At 34.4% G+C, this 19,296-nt stretch overlaps 1 protein-coding gene across 1 annotated transcript in view; it reads right to left on the minus strand.

The window, feature by feature from the left end:
* The window catches only part of gpc6a (glypican 6a), a 228,894-nt gene that overhangs the window by 177,834 nt on the left and 31,764 nt on the right, over positions 1-19,296 (minus strand). The window contains exon 2 of the mRNA XM_058789995.1: positions 1,761-1,919. Within this exon, the coding sequence (XP_058645978.1) occupies positions 1,761-1,919 (159 nt within the window). The remainder of the gene's footprint in view (positions 1-1,760; positions 1,920-19,296) is intronic.

The raw sequence follows: 19,296 nt of genomic DNA on the forward strand, positions 1-19,296 counted from the left end.
CAAAAACGACTCCTATGGGACTACAACGAGATACTTCCCAGGTTGCATACGTAAAAAACCCATCAAACCCCTCCCTCCGGAACATGCAAAAGAGGGGGCAAGGCCATGTTCTGCGGCTTTGTCGAAGAGGAAGAGTTATAGTGGAGAGTTGTAGCCATGCCGTCGAAACGGTGTTATTTTCACCCAGCTGTCAGGTCTTCTGTGTTCGGGCTTCCTACGGACGCTGTAGTTCGCCAGCAATGGTTAAAATTTATGTTTGATTATGTTCCTGACAATTACAATCCTAATTCAGCTCTCTGTGCTTCGCATTTTACGGAAGACAGCTTCCAGAATCTACACGAGTTCAATGCTGGATTCACACAGAAACTATTACTAAAACATGGAGCAGTTACAATTTTAAAACCAGAGGCAGCAGTTGTTGGGCCACAACCTGTAAGTAAGATTTCATAATTTTAAATGCATTTGCATGTATAATTTCAGACGTAATGTTTTAGTTTTATCAAGGATGTAAACAAATGCCAACGCTGGCTTTAGTAGCCAGTTAGAGTTAAATGTTATTTTGTGTGTCTTTGACAAACGCGTACAAACATTTTGGACCCGAATTTGTAATTATGTACTAATTTTGTAAATGTATTTTCCATGTATACTTTATGACGTAATTTTTCGATTTGATCAAGAACGTAAACACAAGCCAACGCTGTTTGGTTATAGTAGCCAGTTAGTTCGATGCTATTTTGTGTGTACATAAGACAAACGTGTACGAACTTCAAAAAATTATATGTAATCACAACAGCAAACTTCCATTCAGAAACGTTTGTAAGAGCCGTGCTTGCGGAAGTTCTGCTTGACTCTCTTCATTACCGCTTTCTGGGTCTGATTCTGGCTCAAACTGATACGGCAATATCACGGTTGCCCGTGAAGGGAATGGGCGTGAAGTTTCCGGACAATGTGCAGTACGCTGTTTAGCCAATCACAACACACCGGCCCAACTGACCAATCTGAGCCCATCGCCTGTCTCTGAGGGAGTGGTTGCAGAGAATCAGGAAGTCAACCGGTCGTTCAAATGACAGAGGAGAAAGCGGCTTACAATAAAGGTGAAATATATGAAAAATAAGGCGTTTTTTAACAAACGAAACACGAAGACATGTTATATTGCACCCCATAAACACAATCAAGCAAAGAAAAAAAGCAGTAAACCACCCCTTTAATCAAAATATGTGACTCAACAGAACAACCTGTTAACAAACTCACTACTAGTAACACTACACAATTTTATTTTTTTACTGCACAAAGATTCATCTGCAAGCTCAGCTTTATAAACTGGTTCAAACAATTAATTCAAAAGCTTAGACTCAGCAGATCAATTCGTTCACATATTGCTACTTCAAATTCACTAGCGGTAACATATAACATTATTTTTAACACTTTACTACACAAAGATTCATATGCAGGATATGTTTTCTGAACTGGTTGAAACAATTCAGTAATCAGACCCAACAGAACAATTCATTCACAAATTGCTACCTCAAATTTGCCACTAGTAACACCAAACATTTCCCACAAAGATTTATTGCTTTCCTCCCCCTGTTTTGCAACTCATCCAGGTCTCATTGCACATCAGTTCCAGTGCAATTTGAAAGTACGATTGCTTTGCATTGCATCTGTTTATTATGGACAATCTGGTAATTAAACCAAAAAGCCTAGATGGATAATGTCGGGCTATAAAAGACAAATCAAACTGAAAACTGTTGCACACTTACCGTCAAACTTTTTGTGCCTGGAGGTAAATATCGTCCGTATGGTGTGGCTGTTCTCATCCACTAATTTCTCGAAATCCAGTTTACTCTGCTGGCCGAGCCTGTCCTCCATGTCTGAAGTGCAGCAGGTGTAGCCCTGGGAACAAACCCGCAGATGTTCACCTGTGGGACGAGAGAAGGACATATTTCACACAGCCGCACTGGGAGACACGGAGCTCATCGCACCAAATCAAACACGCTTCATTAAGCCAGCGCTGCGATGTGTGATTTCCCAAACCGCACCGAAGACGTGAAGGTGCACCAAGCGAAATTAATGGAGCATGTCGCTGCTGGATGTGACATCTTTAATTACGTCAAAGCGACAGATGGATGTTTGAGAGCCGTCCTCAAACTTCCTCCAGGCACGTGTTTCGCACTCGGGTGAGCTTTTTAATGACTGCGAACAACCAGAAAACTTGTCAGAGTGTCAGTGTGAAAAAGTATTTCTCATCTATTTTTAAAACTTCATGCTTGACAGGCTACATTGCATTATAATATGTTCATAGTGATGTTTTATGTAGTTTCCCTGCGAAGAAAAAGTCTAAGCCAGGTTCAAGTCAGCATGAAAAAGCATTTTGCTAGGTACATACTGTATGACTGAAACAGGATATTCCGAGTATCAGAACTGATATTCAGACTTTGCATTAATTGCATATCAGATGCATTTGTGCATCTGAAGTAAATTTATCTTCAGCTTAAGTATTTAAAAAGTTTGTGTTTTTTTTTGTTTTTTTTTGTTTTTTACTGACACACCTTGCACATAAAAAAAAATGTGTCCTAAGATATGATTTAAATATTTTTTGAGTGAGTGCTCCCAAGGTTATTTTCGTAAACGAAAACTAAGACTAAAACTATTGATGAAAAAACAATTTCGTAAACTGAAATAAAATAAAAATTTCAAAATATTTGAAAAACTAAAACGAAACGAAACTAACAATAACAATAAGAGTTATTGAAAAACTAACTGAAATAAAATAATAATTAACAAAAATAAATAATCGTTTTCGTAATCATTACCTTGGTGGAAAAATATATAAGTGACAGTTTAGGGAAATACCTGTCAATGGTGCATCACGCACATGGGGTTATCAGACGGAGAGACGCAAAGCAGTTTAAAACAGTCCTCCACTGGTCCTGTTTGGTAAACGTGCACCAGCAGTACTTAACAGAACACCCGATCCGTTATCCTACAGCAGCACTAATTTATTTCTGTACCAGACCAGAATTGTTTGACATAAAGACCGCGAGTCGCGACCCGAACCGCACCCGCATTAATCTATCAGGTAACTTGGCCTAGCATCTTATGATCACTCTGCCAAACTTTCGAACAAATAAGCATAGGCTAAATCACATATACACACGCTTGTAATTCTTCATAAATAAAGAAAAGAACATAGGCTATTCAAATATGAGCCTTTACTGTTAAATTCGATTGCCGTTATTATTGAATTTCATTAGTCCCAGTTATGATTTCTGCGCGGCTGTTCACGGAAAAGTGAGCAAGACACGACGGTTACAATATCATGATTATGGTTAAATAAGAAAAAAGACATAGGCCTATAACCAAATTAGGCTACATTTATTTTAAATATCTCAACACCATTAGATATGACATTAAGCGCAACTTGTGTAGATTTATTTAGTAAAAAGGCTTGACTGCTTCCTTTGATGTATATTTGTATAATTTTACCTTCTAATCAATCTCAGCATGCGTTAATTTTCTGTCGCTAGACTTTAAATTATGCCTACGTCTTTCTTTGGCCTTCGCTCTGGAATTGATCTGTTGATTCTGCTAAACTTTAATGAAAACTGAAACTAAACTATATAAAAACTAAATAAAAATGTGTTCACAAAATAAAAACTAAACTAAAACTAACAAAAATATTAATTCAACTAATAAAAACTAAACTGAATTTTATAGTAAATTTGAAAACGATATTAAAATAAAACAAATTTAAAAATTAAAAACTATAATAACCTTGTGTGCTCCTCTAATATCAGCTGTATATATATATATATATATATATATACACATACACACATACAGGTGCTGGTCATATAATTAGAATATCATCAAAAAGTTGATTTATTTCACTAATTCCATTCAAAAAGTGAAACTTGTATATTATATTCATTCATTACACACAGACTGATATATTTCAAATGTTTATTTCTTTTAATTTTGATGATTAGAGCTTACAGCTCATGAAAGTCAAAAATCAGTATCTCAAAATATTAGAATATTACTTAAGACCAATACAAAGAAAGGATTTTTAGAAATCTTGGCCAACTGAAAAGTATGAAAATGAAAAGTATGAGCATGTACAGCACTCAATACTTAGTTGTGGCTCCTTTTGCCTGAATTACTGCAGCAATGCGGTGTGGCATGGAGTCGATCAGTCTGTGGCACTGCTCAGGTGTTATGAGAGCCCAGGTTGCTCTGATAGTGGCCTTCAGCTCTTCTGCATTGTTGGGTCTGGTGTCTCTCATCTTTCTCTTGACAATACCCCATAGATTCTCTATAGGGTTCAGGTCAGGCGAGTTTGCTGGCCAATTAAGCACAGTAACACGATGGTCATTGAACCAGCTTTTGGTACCTTTGGCAGTGTGGGCAGGTGCCAAGTCCTGCTGGAAAATGAAATCAGCATCTCCATAAAGCTTGTCAACAGAAGGAAGCATGAAGTGCTCTAAAATTTCCTGGTAGATGGCTGCGTTGACTGTGGACTTCAGAAAACACAGTGGACCAACACCAGCAGATGACATGGCAGCCCAAATCATCACTGACTGTGGAAACTTCACACTGGACTTCAAGCAACATGGATTCTGTGCCTCTCCACTCTTCCTTCAGACTCTGGGACCTTGATTTCCAAATGAAATGCAAAATTTACTTTCATCTGAAAAGAGGACTTTGGACCACTGAGCAACAGTCCAGTTCTTTTCTCCACAGCCCAGGTAAGATGCTTCTGACGTTGTCTCTGGTTCAGAAGTGGCTTGGTAGCCCTTTTCCTGAAGACGTCTGAGCGTGGTGACTCTTGATGCACTGACTCCAGCTTCAGTTCTCTCCTTGTGAAGCTCTCCCAAGTGTTTGAATCGGCTTTGCTTGACTGTATTCTCAAGCTTGCGGTCATCCCTGTTGCTTGTGCACCTTTTCCTACCCAAATTCTTCCTTCCAGTCAACTTTGCATTTAATATGCTTTGATACAGCACTCTGTAAACAGCCACACCATTCAGTAATGACCTTCTGTGACTTACCCTCTTTGTGGAGGGTGTCAATGTTCGTCTTCTGGATCATTGCCAAGTCAGCAGTCTTCCCCATTATTGTGGTTTCAAAGAACAAGAGATACCCAGAATTTATACTGTAGGGATGGTCATTTATTCAAACTCAAATGTAAATATTCTAATATTTTGAGATACTGATTTTTGACTTTCATGAGCTGTAAGCTCTAATCATCAAAATTAAAAGAAACAAACATTTGAAATATATCATTCTGTGTGTAATGAATGAATATAATATACAAGTTTCACTTTCTGAATGGAATTAGTGAAATAAATCAACTTTTTGATGATATTCTAATTATATGACCAGCACCTGTATACACACACACACACACACACACACAGTTTGTATGACTTATTGTGCAATGCCACAATTAAAAGACCAGAATTGGAGAAATGGAGGAGGTTAAACTGTTCCAAGCTGTTTTTCAGTAGGGTTCCCAACTCAACACCAAACGAATTACATTTTTTTACAGTGTAAATGGCATCCCTCCAGTCATTCTGTCCAGTTTGTATTTTGCACCTGCCCATCTCCACCATCTGTCCAGCTCAGCATTAAACTGCCCTTCCCATCGCAACTTCACCAAAAAAAAAAATCTCCAACACCTGCTCGATGAAACATGCTGTCAGGCAGAGCACCACTGCATCGGCTCCCGAGCTAAAGCGCTTCTGGCACGTGTGGATCGAGGGACAACATAACGTATGGAGGAAATGCCAAACCACAGGCTAATGATACATTTAAAATCACCTCAAACTTTGGCAGGGAATCATTAGTTGCTCCCAGTGAGCGAAAGCGATAAACAAGAGTGTGTTGGTAATGACATGGCAGCTGAACAGTGTGTGAGAAAAACCTCATTCTCATACTGCCAGTTGATTTGAAAACTAATATCAGACCATTATATAGTGAGCAGGCGGATACTAGTGTTTATTTTCAAGTATATATTGACTTCTGCAGAGAAAATATTTTGAAGCCTGTGTGCGATTTAATTTCTGATTGCGTCTCCACGTTTTAATGTAATAAGTGAGAAATTGTGCAGTTTATGAACAGGGCCGTATCTGAACACGTCTTTGACGGGAATAATAGGAAACAGACATTATAAGCCTCAGTATTCATTGTAGAAACTTTTTCACATTAGAGTTCAATCACATTTGACTTTCGTCACACATTATGCACGATTTCAGTATCTTGAATTGGTTGGTCAAGGGTATTTCAAGCTTTTTGCCCGTATAAAAGGAAAATCACAAATGAGATACCTCAAAAGTTTCTTCAATGACAATGACATTAAACGGGGGAGCTCTACTCTTAATGCATGTCAACAATTGTGTCCATTTTTATTTTCCTGATAGTATTTTAATAGAAAATCAAGGTGAAGTTGATACTACTGTTTGGTAAGATTTCTGAAAGGTCTATTCTGCTCACCAAGGCTGCATTTACAGTAAAAATGTGAAATATTATTCCAACTGTTTTGTGTGTGAATATATTGTAAAATGTAATTGATTTCTTGATCAAAGCTGAATTTCAGCATCATTACTCCAGTCTTCAGTGTCACACGATCCTTCAGAAATCATTCCAATATGCTGATTTGCAGCTCAAGAAACATTTCCAAATATGTTTAAAGTTGGAAACAGTTGTACTAATTAATATTTTTTTTTGGAAATTAAAATACATTTTATTTTTCAGGATTCTTTGATGAACAAAAGGTTCAAAAGAAATAGACGTTTTTTTTAAACATAAATGTCTTTACTGTTATCCTTGCTGAATAGATGCATTAATTTCTTGTCACAGTATTGTTCAAAAACTTTAATACCTCAATAATATCTTAACATCTTCTAGAGAACAATGAGATTGAAGATCAAATGAAGTTTCTGAAGAAGTTTCACGTTTTTCTTATGACACCAGTGATCCAACATGCATCTCCTTTAGAGTTCACAAAGGATTTCAAGAGGCGTTCCAGAAAGTCTGCAAGAATCAGAGATTTCAATATCAACTCGGTTCTTTCTCACCAAATGATCTGATCTGCTATCCACGTTCTCTGTACTCTTACTATCTGACTCCTTGGACTAATGCGGGTCTATTTCTTATTGCTCCAAAGGAATTTTAGAAGAAACAAAGCTGCCATTTAAACAAAAACATACATAAGAAGTCCTCCGAGTCTCCTGAGCAATGAAATCTGAGGTCAGCTGAATTCTAAAGCACAATAATGTTCATGCTGCAGATTCATCGCTCACCTTACGGTGTGCCAACAGCTGGCTGGTGTCAGATGAACTGTTCAAAGATAACGACAGACGAAGCCCACACATTCCATCTCAGAATGATGCAAGTAATTCATGAGGGCAAAATAACTGAAGAAAAGCCTGTTATTTCTCAACACACGTTACACTGGCTTCAACCCAACTTGTTTTTAAGCACACTGAGGTGAGGTCATGATAAACACAAGGTTTTCACAAACCGTTCCAAGACGTTAAGTTATTCATTCACGGTCATTTTCTCTCGCTTCTCCTCTCTATCTCTGCACAGATGTGGCGGATCGTTACGGATCGTTATCTCTGGAACCTCGAGCACGGAGCGTGATTGAAGCGCAGCCTTGTAATTAGCTGGAAATGCTGACTATGAGGAGCTGGAGCGAGTGCTGCTGGTGTTCAAATGAGAGATGCTGAGACAACGTCCATTTACCACAGACAGACGACAAGATCAGTCCTGCCACAAGAGCTCATAAAGTCCTTCTGCAAACTATAGTAGAGTCAGAAATATCACAATTTCACAAAAGTCAATGTTTTTTTTTTTGGCACAGTAGTGTACACTCTACAGCTTACTTTTTTCTTACTAAATATCATGTTTCCATTTTCCATTTACACATTTGGCAGATGCATTTAATGTATCTAAGGCGACGTGCATTGCATTCAAGATAAACATTTTATTTCACGTTACAGAAATAAAATTGGTTGCAAATGCAGGTTTAAAGCTGTATATAAATAGTGCATCTTTATTTACGCATACCATTTAACTTCACACTTAATACAGTTTTGGATCTTATTTTGTTTTGATAAATGTACATGTAAATGTCAAATCCAAGGTACTGTATATTACAGCAGCAAAGCCTCATATCACTCGTTCTGGATTTGTGCTAATCATCACCAGGACGGGAAGCGGTGCAATAGACATATGCATATCAAAATAACACTAATCAGATTAAAGATGCATTTAAAATATGGTGATTACAAGAGGGATTACATTTATTAAAAATATTCTGCTGATGCACAAACAACCCCATCTGTGCTGTCAACAAAAATACATAAATAAACAAAATGTTGCCAAAAAAAAAAAAGCAGTGAATCAAACGGTTTACTGAAAACCAAAATGCATTCAGTGACTGGAGATTAAGAAATGACTTTATCTTCAAGTACCAAAGGCAAAAAAAAAAAAAAACACATCAGATTATTCAGTACAAATGATGCTTGTCGGCACTGAACATGCTCTCTGCATCAAAAGATTCAACATCCAACCTGACGAAGAGTTTGACAGTAAGACTAACTGCTGCGCTACACCTTCACACTTCAAACCCAACCAAATCAGCTTATTAACCAGCTAGGTAGCTAAAAATAGTTTGAATACACCTATAGTATAAACATCAGCTGTTTGAGAGCATGCTGGAAAAAAATCAAAGGTCTACAAAACCACAGGTACATTTAACAGCATGCAATCTTTTATTCATTAGTACATGAACATATCAGAAAGACCCCAAGGCCACCAAAACCAATTCAGCGTATATACAAAAAAAAAAAAAATATATATATATATATATATATATATATATATATAGCATTATTATTCCTCATACTTTCAGTTAAGAAGATCAACAATCCCCTTAAATTGAGCATTAAAGTCTGGCGTAAAACTTCTAACTCTAACCAGAAACCAAAACATTATTGAGACTTTTGACTTAGCAAAAAATGAGTTGCAGACATGAAATTTGTTTGCAGTATTTTGTTTTACTAATTACATTTTTAAAAGGTGATCAATAATCCAAAACTCATATAAAAAAAAAAACACTCCACACCCTGAGGATAACTTCAAATTAAAAAAGCAAAAAGCATGATCATATTCAAACACCCTGCTTATTTCTTTTCTCATTATTTTCTATTCCTCAGGAGTCGGCTGTTTTGATGCTTACTCTCTATTGCATCATTATAGAAATGATAGAGTTAATAGACATTTCTATGGCAGTGCTTGCTTCATAAAACGATTTCAAGCTTCTTCCTCCACTGGGCATCGTTTGAATTTGCATCTCTTTGATGGGCCAATATCTCCACGGACCAATCACGCCAGCTAGTAAATATAACCCAAAGTCAAAGTTTGATTTTTTTCTTTATAAAAGCATCTCCGTTCATGTGCAGAAGTGATACTGTAAAACTTTTGTAAATAATAAATGCAAAATTAAATTTAAACAGAAGTGAATACAGCAATTGAGCAGTTCCTCTGAGATTCACACAAATTAAACACTGCATTAGACTCCAGTTTCCAGTAGCTGTTGGACAAAGAAAAGGTTTTGGAAATTTTTACTTCTACTGTGCAAGTTGTGTGTAGGTTAAAGGTTACAGTCTTGGCTAAACTCCCAGAGCTCAGATAAACTTGCTGTAGTTATGAAAAAATAATTAAATAAAAACTAGTGGTAAATCATCCTGAGGATGTGACTCCATGTCGAAAAGTTGGTTTATATTGAATTACTTATTTATAAAATGATCTTACTTTCCACAACTTTAGCCTAAGTTTACGATCAATCTGCACCCAAAAAAAGTAAACAGAACAATAAAATACTGAAAAAAAAAAAAAAAATACAAGCAAAAATACAAGTAAAAATAATATAATTAATAAAATAATTACATTAAAATAAAATAATAGATAACATTTGAAATATATTACATTACATTACATTATATTATATTATATTATAATGTTGGTAAAGGTAAATTGAACTGATCCCGGTACAGTCCTTTTAAAATTTGCTAGTAATTCTTTATTTTTTATATATTATATTATATTATATTATATTATATTATATTATATTATATTATATTATATTATATTATATTATATTATATTATATTATATTATATTATATTATATTATATTATATTATATTATATTGCAATACATTGCAATATTACATTATTTTATATAATATAATATAATAATATAATATAATATAATAATGCAACATGTGCAATACATTTCAAATTAATATAATACAGAAAGAAGTGAAAGAAGCAAGTCTAAAATAACTTGCAGACTTTAAAATAAATATCACATGTTCAGTTATTAACCTTTATCAACAGCATGGCATAATGTTGATTAGCACAGAGAATAATTTTGTTTCGTCCCACTTTTTTTAAACCAGAAAAAAGTAAAACTGGTGTTACAGAGCTGAAATGAAGTAAGCTTGATTTTTTTCTTAAAGCATTTACTGAAGGATGAGATCAAATGATTCTCTGTGCTAATCAATATAAAGTTTCTCTCATACTGAGTCCGGAGCATACTTGACCACCCGTCGTCCATTAAACGTCAGCGTCTTGCTTCGCTTCAACATGCATGCAGCCAGTTTCCCCACAATCTGCCTAATTTCATAAGCCATGCGATTCATCAACGGAGAGGCCTTCAAGTGGAGTCAATGAACCGAATTAGAGATACGGCTGTCATTTTGAAAGTACAATGATGTGGTGCAAAGTTAAATAAGCTCTAAGAAAACAAAGCCAAACTGAAATATGTCGCAGGAACAGAAAAGTGTCTATTGTTTGCTTTGGGAAGGACTGGAGGAGAAGGAAGCATCTGTAGCACTATCATTACAATTGAATCTTGACTCAAGCTGGCAGTAATTACATTTCACATAATGAGTGTTTGATTGTAGTGTAAGACAAATTAGCTTTCCTTAAAAGTGAGTAAATGGAAGTAATTGATGGTGGGATTATATTGCTAAACAGAAGACAAACTGTTGTAGCTCTCCATCTTCAGACCTCCCCGTGGATCCAAACAGAGACGGGCTGTTTCTGAGCAAACGGCTCGCTTTTACCTGCCTGTTTCTGCTCATATGTGGCTTTTGAATTGGATTTTTCACTCAGTGAAGTTTATCTGAGCAGACAGGATTTTCATGTTTCATTATGTTATGACCACAGTCAAGCAGAGAAACAACACTTACACCGCAACACGACTGTAGCTCCGTGCACACAGAGTTCTTATGCAGATTGCATTGATTTTTACCGCTTATTAACATTTTCTGGTCAAACAGTTTTCAAAACTCATTGGCAAATAGTTATAATATAATATAATATAATATAATATAATATAATATAATATAATATAATATAATATAATATAATATAATATAATATAATATAATATAATATAATATAATATAATATAATATAATATAATATAATATAATATAATATAATATATAATTACTGGTTGGGTCAATCAATAGAGTTTTGGGATGTTCAAACAAACACATCAATGCATCAACAGATCAATCCGTCAGGAAATCAACTATGATTTGGTTTTCTATGTTTTCAATATGTTGTAAAGCTAAGAAAAAAGAAAGAAATGGATGAATGGACAAATCAATTCAACCACTTTTCAGCAAAACAGTGGTAAAACATTATTGTAAAATAATTACTGTATATATAATATATAATTATATAAACATGTGTAATAACTCTGAAGCTGGAATATAAGTATTTTAACACTGAAATTAAAAAGAGGGGAAAAGGTTTATATAAATGTAGATTTTGCATTCAGTGGCTGAAGATTTGGAAATGACTTTGGTATCAAATGCTAAAAACATTAAGTTTATACAGTGCAGTGCAAATATTTATCTTCATCTCCAAAGTCAAACTGAAACTAAAATAGGCCCTAATTTCTTAACACAAAATCCTTGTGATTTATTAGTTCACATAAGGCCTGGAAAATCATGGAAATCAAACAAATTTGTATAGACAAATTCTATAATCAAGGCTCAACAATAGCATCCTTGCATTTTGATGCCATGCACTCTTTAATATTTGGTTTTCTGTGATGCTTTTAATATGATGTAAATTTATATTGGACAATTCAATTATGTTTTGCTCCATTTGGCAGAAAAAAATGATCAAGTTATAAGTTTATTTATCTAGTTTATAGCTGGTCATATTAGAGATATAAACTTTCCAGCTAATAATCAAAACCTCTGTTACTAATTGTCTTTAAAGATTTTTTTTTTTTTTTTTTCACTATAAAAATGTTTTGCTAAAGTAGTTAATAAACTAAAAAAATTACAAAATATTAAACATCAATAACTGAATAATAATAATAATAATAATAATAATATATATATATATATATATATATATATATATATATATATATATATATATATATATATATATATATATATATATATATATATATATATATTTTTTTTTTATATATATATATATATATATATATATTACACATTAAATAAATATTAAAATAGTCTATTTGAAAAAAAAAAAAAAAAAAAAACTCCTACATTTTTCTGACCTGATAGTGGATATTTTTTTCTGGACAAGTGGACACTGTCATGGGAATTGATTTGGACATGAAGTGAGCAAACCCTGAGAAATACGGCAGGTATTTGACACAACTCTGAAAAGTAAGTGGGATAGAGATTTCACACTGCGGCAAAACCAGCCATGGGATCTGATTATGCCCAGCGAACAAAGTCATGCCAAAAAAAACTTGGAGCAACTCTCCATGGTATTCATTAGTCTACCTGGCCACAGGGATCTCCTGCATATGGCCACTGCCATATGGTGCGTCCCGCGGCCCGTCGAGAGCCTCTCTGCCAGCGCCTTCACCTCCAGCACCTCACGAAACAGTGCTAGCCTAATTTACAGCCGCTCGCTTTGATAGCCCACACCGCTCGCGGCACCTGGAGCCGGTCCCCACAAACCACACGTCATTTTGCTTCATTTTGTTTTGTGGCGAGGAGCAGAGAAAAATCAATAATCATTGTTGTTTATTGCCTGGCTGGTGTGTGGAGACTTTTGTCAGCGGCCACCCAATAAGTCATTTATCATGTAGCGCCCTGGCCCTGGAGAGAACGATGGGACAGCGAAAACCAGAGAGCACTCGGACTCATTTAAGAACCGCAAAGAGATTTGGTCGTCATCAGTCGCGGCTGAGACGGGAAACCCGAGCTCTCTGCTAATTCTGAGACTAATCAACTGCAGGCTGCTGTGGCACGTCGCAGGAGTCCTGCAGCCCATCGATCCACCATCAGATACGTGCTCATCAGAAGCTGCTCCACTACTCCAGTGACTTCTCCAGCGGCCGAGCACTACCTTTATAGATCAGACATCTTGCTCAGGTGCTCCATTACCGCATTATGAGGAGGAAAGCAGCGAGCTGGAGTCCAGCAGAAGCATTGATCTGCTTCATACAGTCTTGCCATTGAAAGAAGCACGTGAAACCTGTTAGAAACATATTTCACCCGAAAATTATATTTATTAGCAATTATATTTTTCTTAAAGCAAATTACTGTTACTATTACATTTTTTATTTATTTATTTAAAGTAATGCAATAATGTCAGTGTAATGGGAATTATAATAGAGAATTATACATTGTATTATATTTATAAAATTAAATTAAATTAAATTAAATACATTACAGATGAGAAATTGGAGCAAAATGTGCTTAATTCTTAGAAATTTGTTGTACTGTGTTTCAGTTAAAGCTGATTTAAGTTGTGTTTTATCAGTAATATAATATGAATATAATGAGAAATATATATGCAAATAAAACAAAATAAAATAAGCACAATGCATTTAAATTCAAAACATTAGTTATGCAAAATCAAGCCAACTTCCAACAGAATATTTTGAGCAGCAAATAATTTGTCTGTCCTCTGTGTAAGTGAAATACCACAACAACACAACCAATCCAAATATATTAATGGTTCAAACACAGCTATGAGAGGTGGGATTCGGGAAAAAAATAGATTCCAGTGTGAATAAGGCTGATGCAATGTAAATAGAAACAAAGCAACCAATAAAAGGGCTTGTTGCTTTCCTGTGCAGCTGATCAGGACACCATGTTTCCGTCTATTAGACGAGGAGAAAACACAAATCAGCCTGCACTGTTTTAAAAGTTCTGTTGTTTCTGTCTTCGTCCGCTCTATACTTCAGTAGTAAACACACTACAGGGACAGGACAATACAGAGCTGTCCCATTGTCAAAATCACTACAATGCTCCATTTGCTCCAATGAACATCCCTGAATTCAGTGCAAAAAAAAGTCTGGGCAGCTCACTATATTCACCTATACTGGAAATGTCATGATTTCTCAAATCTCTCGAGTTAAATTCATGCATTCTAATGTTTACTTACAATAGTTACAAATGTAAGTGCCTTTTATCAAATTAAAATTAAAACAAACAAATAAATAATTAACATTAACTAGTATTTTTATTATTTTTTTTATTTTGTGAAATGATATATTTACTTATATTATTCTAAAACATTGAATTATTTTATTTGTTTATATACTATTTATTATTAACAATTATGTTATGGAATAATTATTTTAATAAAACATTCATGAAATTATTTTTTATGGATTTTATGGATATTATTTAGGATTTCAAGACTTTATGAAATAATATGTAATACAAGTTTAAGTAATAATAATAATAATAATAATAATAATATTGTATCCAAAATAAAATTACATAATACATAATACACATGTGTGTGTGCGCTGTGTATATTTATTATGTATATATAAATACACACATACAGTATATATTTTGAAAATATTGACATGTATTTGCATGTATATATTTATATTTAAACATAACATATTTTTCTTAAATATATGCATCCATGTGTGTGTATTTACACATATATATGTAAGGGATAATCAACGGCTAGCTGTGCATTAAGCGATTTGAATGCATGACGTGGAGGCGAAGAACCGCCCGACGTGCAGCATTTATGGCATGGTCATTTCCCAGCATTCACATATTAAAGATGTTAACAATATTTGTGCTGTAATATTTGACCAGAACGATAAAAATGATGGTTATTTTCGTCTGTATTACTATTCAACTGTAACTGTATGTTACTTTGGTTACCAATGTTTATAGGAAGTGCATTAATATAGAACGTGATTAAACTGACCTGGAACTACCTGCGCAGTTCAACGAATTTAAATCAACACCTGCCAGCCAATCAGAATCGAGTATTCAGACAGACCATGGCATAAATATATAAATATATATATATATATATATATAGGATTATTATTTGATTATATATCATTTTTCATAATGGCATAATCAGTGACCATAATGTAGCTTATACTATTTAGAATGAAGATGCTGAAACTGATCCTAATTCATATTAAATGGAACTAAGGAGTAGAATGAGACACAGTCATTGACTTCTTCTCTGAGCTAAACAAACGACTCAATACATCTCCATCCAAAATTATCCCACAGAACGCTCTCGGACAGTCAGAGCCACATGCAGACTTATCTTCATCTAGTCTGTCATTATCAGCTACCCCAGACTAATACAGAAGCATGTCCCACCTCAACACACTGAGCACCTTCAGATGAGCCAAAGCAAACATTAAAGGTCCTGGAAGACGAAGACGAAGACAGACGCTCTCGGTCCCGAGTTCTTTGAGCGTTTGCCAGACCTCCTCCAACCAAACCAACAAACATGATTAAAGACCTTCAAGCTGCTTGTGCTGTCACGGCCGGGTTACCCTTTAAAATAATAATAACACGAGTCCATCTAATGAACACATCAGCTTCATGCTGCATAATGAATGAGTTTTCAGACCAAACGCTGCTTAATTATCCCTTCAAGCCAAGATGGATGCTGAGATCCAACTGGGTCCAGGCCAACGCCGAGTCCGCATGTTCATGTCGCTTTTGGGAGGAAGATCTAAGTAATTGATTCAGTCTAATTGAATCTAAGGAATAATTCACCCTGAAATTAACATTCTGTCATTATTTACTCACTTTTATGAAGTTTCAAACTGCATATGCATTAAAGGAGAACTGTTCATAGCTGTCAAGCTCCAGAAAAAAAAAAAAAAAAAACTATCCAAAAAACTATCAGTCGACTGATATGGGTTTTATGGATATCATACTGTTTAAATATGGGTATCAAACTGTTTAAAGGCAAAGATAGCAAAAACACATGCTTAGAAACTGCTGAAATTAAATGTATTTTACATAATATTTACTAAATTACATCATTTAAAAATGAATAAATATGATAATAATAATAATAATAATAATAGAACTTCTCAGTGCATTCAATTATTTGTAATAAAACAATTAAATATTTTATAATTGTATTATTTTTAATAAAACAATTTATTTGCTTATAAATCATCATATTTAACATTAAGTAGCATTTCATGACTGACATTTATTTTTAAAACAATTAATTATTTATTTATTTGATACTGATATTTATATTAACTTATATAATATATTATATTGATATATTTGATATTTATATTAACAACATATAATTATATATAATAACTAGTATTTAATGATTTCTCAAATTATTATTTTTCTAAAATAATTTATTTTGTTTGATTATAACATATTTATTATTGACTAGCATCTCCTTATTTTATGGAATAATAATTTTAATAAAACAATTTATTTGTTTTTATTTATTTTTTCTCAATAACACAACTATTTGTTTATTTAATATTATACAGCAGGTAAAATAAGTATTGAACACGTCACCATTTTTCTCAGTAAATATATTTCTAAAGGTGCTGTTGACATGAAATGTTCTCCAGATGTCGGTAACAATCCAAGTAATCCATACATACAAAGAAAACAATACAAATACGTTCAGAAATGAAGTTATGTGTAATAAAGTGGAATGACACAGGAAAAAGTATTGAGCACATGAAGAAAGGGAGGTGCAAAAAGGCATGGAAAGCCAAGACACCAGCTGAAATCTATCAGTAATTAGAAAGCAATCCTGCCCCTTGTCAGTGGAAATAATAAATAATAATAAATAATAATATTAGCTGGTTCAGTCCCAACTGATGGCCTATAAAAAGGTGTCTCATTACCAACGTGTCACACAAGAAACATTTCATGATGGGTAAAAGCAAAGAGCTTTCTCAAGACCTTTGCAACCTTATTGTTGCAAAACATACTGATGGAATTGGTTACAGAAGGATTTCTATACTTCTACATGAGCACTGCTGGGGCCATAATCTGGAGGTGGAAAGAACATCATTTCACCATAAACCGGCCACGACCAGGTGCTCCTCACAAGATTTCTGACAGAGGAGTAAAAAGAGTTATCAGAAGAGTTGTCCAAGAGCCAAGGATCACTTGTGGAGAGATTCAGAAAGACTTGGAATTAGCATGTATAATTGTTTCAAAGAAAACAATAAGTAATGCACTCAACCGCCGTGGCCTGTATGCACGCTCACCACACAAGACTCCATTGATGAAGAAAAAGCATGCTGAAGCTCGTTTAAAGTTTGCTGCACAACATTTAGACAAGCCTGTGAAATACTGGCAGAATATAGTCTGGTCAGATGAGACAAAAACTGTACTCTTTGGATGCCATAATACACACCATGTTTGGAGGTCAAATGGCACTGCACATCACCCCAAAACATCATGGTGTAGCACTGCCAAAATTCATATAGCTGAAGGAAGTATGAATGGAAAAATGTACAGAGATATTCTTGATAAAAATCGGCTGTCATTTATCAGGATGATGAAGATGAAATGAGGGTGGACATTTCTGCGAGACAATGATCCCAAGGAAACTCGACTGGTTTCAGAGAAAGAAAGTAAAGCTGCTAGAATGGCCAGCCAATCACCTGACTTGAATCCAATAGAAAAATGTATGGAAAGAACTAAAGATCAGAGTTCATAGAAGAGGCCCATGGATCCTTCAAGATTTGAAGACTGTTTGTGTAGAAGAATGGGCCAAAATCACACCTGAGCAATGCATACAACTAGTTTCTCCAAACAGGAGGTGTCTTGAAGCTGTCATTACTAACAAAGGCTTTTGTGAGAAGTATTAAATCAATTTCAGTAAGCGTGTTCAATACTTTTCCCATGGGTCATGCTATTTTATTTAACAAAACTTAATTTATGAACTTATTTGTATCGTTTTCTTTGTATGTATGGATTGCTTGGGTTGTTACCGACATCTGGTGAAAGTTTCATGTCACCAGCACCTTTAGAAATGTATTTAATGTGAAAAATGATGACTTGTTCAATACTTATTTTACCTGCTGTGTATCAGTTACCATAATGTACTTTTCAACACCTAAAGCTGTACAATAAACCCAACTTTGCATTCATGTCATGATATCATGATTCACATCTCTGGAAACTAAGGATTTTTCCAAAAAAAAAGTTTTGCTTCTGACATATTGGCCAAACAAGGAAAAAAAAAACAGATTCCATGTGGATGCTCTAATTGGATGTTAACATGTAAGTGAGTTTACAGGAAGTGGGAAAAAAGCCATAATACATGATCTTTGCCCACGTGAACTTTTACTCCATATCCCACTTTCCTCAATTCCGAGCTGAAACTCGAGACCCAAATTGAATTCATCCATACAAGATGTTGAAGAGAATTCCCCAAACGAAATGTCACCATATGCTGCAGCTCTGCGAGGCGATGAAGGCTTCACTTCAACTTCCAAATCACTTCCCGCTTTGGCAGCCGCTCATAATTTGCCCACAGATATCTGGGATTTCCTCGAGTAAAGGTGAAGGCACATTCAAAGAGATACAGAAAACACCAGACTTTATGCTTGTCAAAATTACTCAATTTGTTGTTCTATATGTTTTCATTTAAGCTGATTTAAGTTATGTTTTATAATTTTAAAGTAATGTAAAGTGAATATAATGAGAAATACAAAACATTTAAAAATAGTTATTTTATTATATTTTTTTATTTTATTATTTATTTATTTTTTTAGTTTAGGTTAGTCTGCTCTTAACTACGATTTTTTAAACTACATCTCCATCTTTATGTTGTATTATGGCAAAAACTGACTAGCTAAATAGAAAGAAAGAAAGAAAGAAAGAAAGAAAGGTCAACCATATTTTAACACAACTATATCATGTCAAAAATATTTTACTCATTTTTTTTTTTTTTTTAATTAATGCATTTTAACATCACAAAAAAACGG

This window comes from Onychostoma macrolepis, chromosome 01 (assembly GCF_012432095.1).
Source record: "Onychostoma macrolepis isolate SWU-2019 chromosome 01, ASM1243209v1, whole genome shotgun sequence".
Lineage (NCBI taxonomy): Eukaryota > Metazoa > Chordata > Actinopteri > Cypriniformes > Cyprinidae > Onychostoma > Onychostoma macrolepis.